The 4,597-nt window shown below is 31.1% G+C and overlaps 1 protein-coding gene across 1 annotated transcript; it reads left to right on the forward strand.

Moving 5' to 3' along the window:
• Positions 1 to 524: 524 nt before the first annotated feature.
• Positions 525 to 4,228, forward strand: LOC130818581 (cyclic pyranopterin monophosphate synthase, mitochondrial-like). Its single transcript, XM_057684744.1, has 5 exons — positions 525 to 578; positions 661 to 683; positions 3,450 to 3,834; positions 3,901 to 3,981; positions 4,142 to 4,228. The coding sequence occupies exons 1-5, from the start codon at positions 525 to 527 to the stop codon at positions 4,226 to 4,228; spliced, it is 630 nt and encodes a 209-aa protein (XP_057540727.1).
• Positions 4,229 to 4,597: the final 369 nt, after the last annotated feature.

Genomic DNA, 4,597 nt, shown 5'->3' on the forward strand with positions numbered 1-4,597 from the left:
GAACGATTGAAGAACAATGAAAATGTCGAGATTCAAACGAAAATTTTAAGTGTTGAAGAACGGGAGGAAGATGCAGATTCAAACGAAAATTCTTGAAGATGGAACGGGAGGAAAATGTCGAGAAAGTAAAGCAGGAGAGAGAAAAAAAAAGATTCTTTATATATTGAACCGGTTAATCAATAAAAAACCGGTTCATATTACATGAAAAAACCGCGTGCAACTATCAACTTAAACAAATTAAATCTGTCCATTGATCAAAAAAATGAATGCTTTAGATTACTTCTTAACTTTCTCATTTTAAGACCTCTTCTCATTTGATCCTAAATATATATATATATATATATATATATATATATATATATATATATATATATATATATATATATATATATATATATATATATATATATATATATATATATATATATATATATATATATATATATATATGTATATGTATATATATATATAATTTTGTGTGTGGATTGCAAAGTTATTTGTAAAATTTCTATTTTGTATCCGTAATGATACACTTGTCCATTCATATCTTGGTGTTATCGTTTCAAATGGACACGCAGGTAAAGTGTGTTTGTTGTTCATTGAAATTCATATATCGGGCTTCAAACTCTTCTAATTTTGACCTTTTAAAATCCAATGTAGTTAAAAGGCTTCAAACTCCGAGGGTCATTTGAAAATGTCTATTATCATTAACAAGAGTGAGGTTGCGTACATCTGAATCTTTAAATTCAAACGTAGGAAGATGCATGCATGAGGAAATGAGATGTTGTAAATTTTGTATTACAAATTATTGTAATGGAAGAATAAAATAGCTTCCGATTCTCATTATTTCGAACCATTATTAGAACATCCTTAAAAGTCAACGCAGATTTTGCTCAAAAAATTGACATTCTCATGACCAGATTTTGCTCGGCTTTCAGAAAGTCAACGCAGAATATCCTTAAAAGTCAAAAACATATGAATCAAGCAAGCCATACGATTAGCTACAAAACCCAAATAAAAGTGTTCTTTACTGGTTAGTTTACTTCTATGTTCCAACTTCCAATGGTAGCAAATAATAGATTAATGGCATCATACTACTTGTATAAATCAGTTTCAAACATCTGAAAAGTCTTGACTCTTGATCTTTACAACAATCACAAGTTGTAAACAAGATACATATACTATAAATATACTGACATACTGGCCATATACCCATTCAACCATGAACTCCTTGAAAAATTATGATAAAAATTATGATAATTAATTTTAGCAATTAAATATGCAAGATTTCTACCACTCTTTGCTATATTCAAAACAATCAGAACTACACACATCAAAAATGGCAGCTTATCATCATCAGCAAAGAAGGATCCACAAAAACACAAGGAATTTAGGTCAAGCAATCATGAAATAGTTTGTATCTCGTGGTGCGTCAATCTATCGAGGAGTAACTAGGTACTCCTATTAATTATAAACTTTTCGTTTTTTTTTTACTTATTTTCTTTTTGTTTTCTGATTTTATTTATTTTGATATTCATTTCACGCTGACTAGTTGTAATAAGTAAGATGAAAGAAAGATATTAGAAAGTTGTTATATTTTAATTTATAAATTTTTATTAAGACTTTATTTAAATAACAATGTAAATGACAAAAAAAATAAAAAGACAGAAAAGGAAGGGAGAAGGTGAAAAGAGGAAAGAAAAAGCAAGAAGAGATAGAATAATAAAGTTAATTTGTGATTAGTTTTTAATCTATAAGTTAAAACATAGTCAATTGAAATCTTATTTGATTCGTCTCATTGCAAAGATTATTAATATCAAATTTTTATAATTAAAGATTGAATTAGTGTATTAGACTGTATGAAAAAACAAATATTGCAAGTAAATTGAAACAAGAGAATTACCTACTAGAGGTGTTCATTCGGGTCATCGGGTCGGTTTCGAACGGGTTTAATTCGGCTCGGTTGGTTTTCGAATCGGTAAATTTTCGGTTGTATACAACAACGGGTCATACTCGGGTCAGATCGGTTGGTTACGGGTCGGTTTAACAACGGTTGTTCGCATTATCAGGTTCAAACCGGTTTGTTATCGGTTGAAATTCGGGTCGCGTGTCAATCGAGCTCGGGTTGTCATCGGTCTTACATTAGTTCGGTTTTTTCGGGCACAAATCGGGTTCGAGCTTTATTTTTCGAGTAGTTATCGGTTACGGACAACTATCGATCGGGTCAATATCGAAATAAGTTAATAGTCGGGTTTTTAATTGATGTATGCTCATTTTATGGCAGATCAATTTATTTCAATTAGTTTATATATATATATATATATATATATATATATATATATATATATATATATATATATATATATATATATATATATATATATATATATATATATATATATATATATATATATATATATATATATATATAAGACTATTATTTTATAATGCATCATGTTGCTAATTTTGATAATTGATTAAATATTAAAACTCGATAATCGAAACTCGATTTGTTGGAATGAATAAGAATAATCTAAACTATCTCATAGCCTATTAGAATATACATTACTCTATTACACTAATAATCGATTGTTTTTCTATGTTTGATAATTGAAACTTATATAATAAAGTGAATTAGATTAATCAAGTAATCATAACCATTTTATATGATATTATGTATTTATACTTATTAGTGACCTTGAATACTTTAAAATAATAAATCTATTACACTAATAGTTGATCGTATTTAATTTAAAGCTTAACAATGTTCGGAACTAGACCTATTGGAGTGAATGAAACTAATACAAACTATCTTATAGAGTTATAGTTACAGTTACAGTTATAGATTATCATTGACAGTTAACTCAATGCTATTACTTATTAGTTATTACTTAATACTGATATTGAATACTCTAAAGTAATTTATAGGCTATTAATAATCGATCGTAATTCACTTGTCGTAATTCGATCTATTAAAGACTTATAGTAAATGAAACTAGTACTCCACCTTTTTTGTTACTTTGAATTAAATAGCCTAAATTATGAAATTTTACCAAATTCAATAATAAAAATATTTAATATTTGATATAAAATATTTATATTACTCAAATAAATTATTTTAGATTAAGATAACTAATTGTCCAATTTGATGAATATATTACTCAATTGATACATTACTTGCACAAAATGTTATTGGTTATTTGGATAGCACACGGATAAGGTGTTTTAGCCGTTGGATTATAATGCTAATATCAGATCAGCGGTCAACAACGTGCCACGTCACCGTCATTTGATAAAAAAGGATTTTGGTTCCTTTCTTCATCCTGTAACAGCAACATTCCCAAATCCCGCTCTAATAAACCCTAATTCAACTCTCTCTTCTTCATCCTCTCACTGAAACCGGCGGCCCTCTTACAATCCCATCTGTTCTCCTCCAATCCGGCCGGTAGAACACGTTCATCTCCGGTAGACATTTTTGGTGAACCTCCATCATCAGGTCCAATAGATTCAGAAGCTAGTAATCATGAATCCGCAAGTCCAGAAACTCAACTTTCATCCTCTCCTCAAGAATCTGAACAATTATGTAAATTAACACACATCGGTAAACAAGGCGAGGCACAGATGGTGGATGTCTCTCTAAGGGGATCCACCAAGAGAACTGACATTGCTAGCTGCAAAGTGTTATTGGGAAAGACGGTGTTTGATTTGGTCTCAGCAAATCAGTTAGCCAAGGGAGATGTTCTTGGTGTGGCAAAAATTGCAGGATTAATTGGGGCAAAGCAGACAAGCAACCTCATCCCTCTTTGCCATAACATTAACCTGTCACTTTTTGTGGTGCTTCTATAGAAAGTTTGGTCTTTCAATTTGTTGTTGTGCGCCTTCTTTCACCTCCTATTCAAGGTCATCATTGAGAAAATATTGAACAAAGAAATCGAGTTACTGGAGAATATTGTCTTTCTTAGTTCAACTTTTTACAATTATGTTTATCTTTTCTTATAGTACTTCTCTGTTGTTTGGTGGAAAATTTTGATGTAAATGTTAGGACAATCGTACGACAAGGCTAAATTGATGTAGAGGTATCCCATTTTAAGTTTTTGCTACATCGTTTTGTATTAATTTGTTTTTCTGAAGTTCGTAGCAGTGGCGCACCAGACAGTATCATTGGTATGAGAGACTTGATTGTGAGATTGTAACTGCTGATGTTTACCTTCAATATGAGAAAAGGTGAGATGCTCGCAATGCTTGGCGGTCCATAGGGGCCAAGGATGTTGAGACTACAGAAAATGTTCAGCTACGTAAGCTTTACAATGTTTCTCCACCCATCCACACGTTGTTTGAGCTAAGGCGCGATCCTTGTTTTCTTTGATTGTATCAGAAGATGTCGTTATGCCAACGCTCATTTTCATATATACTCTTTATTTACATTAAATTTCTTTGGGATTTAGTGATGGTTTCTGCACACCTTTTTCCGTCCAGCGGATCTCCACACCTAATTCATGCAGCTTGCTTATACCTTCTTCAAGTTCTCCCGTAGTACCACCATCTGCGCACACACTAGCTTCTACCAAGCTTTCTGTCATCTCTGCTCTTTTGATCT

This window comes from Amaranthus tricolor, chromosome 7, assembly GCF_026212465.1.
Source record: "Amaranthus tricolor cultivar Red isolate AtriRed21 chromosome 7, ASM2621246v1, whole genome shotgun sequence".
In the NCBI taxonomy this organism is placed as follows: Eukaryota; Viridiplantae; Streptophyta; class Magnoliopsida; order Caryophyllales; family Amaranthaceae; genus Amaranthus; species Amaranthus tricolor.

Excerpts from the sequence above, each read along its gene's own strand:
- LOC130818581 (XM_057684744.1), top strand. The coding sequence starts at position 525 with ATGATACACTTGTCCATTCATATCTTGGTGTTATCGTTTCAAATGGAC. Across the intron at positions 579-660 it reads CGTTTCAAATGGACACGCAG|TTAAAAGGCTTCAAACTCCG; the intron begins GTAAAGTGTGTT and ends AATCCAATGTAG. Across the intron at positions 3,835-3,900 it reads TTAACCTGTCACTTTTTGTG|GTCATCATTGAGAAAATATT; the intron begins GTGCTTCTATAG and ends CTCCTATTCAAG.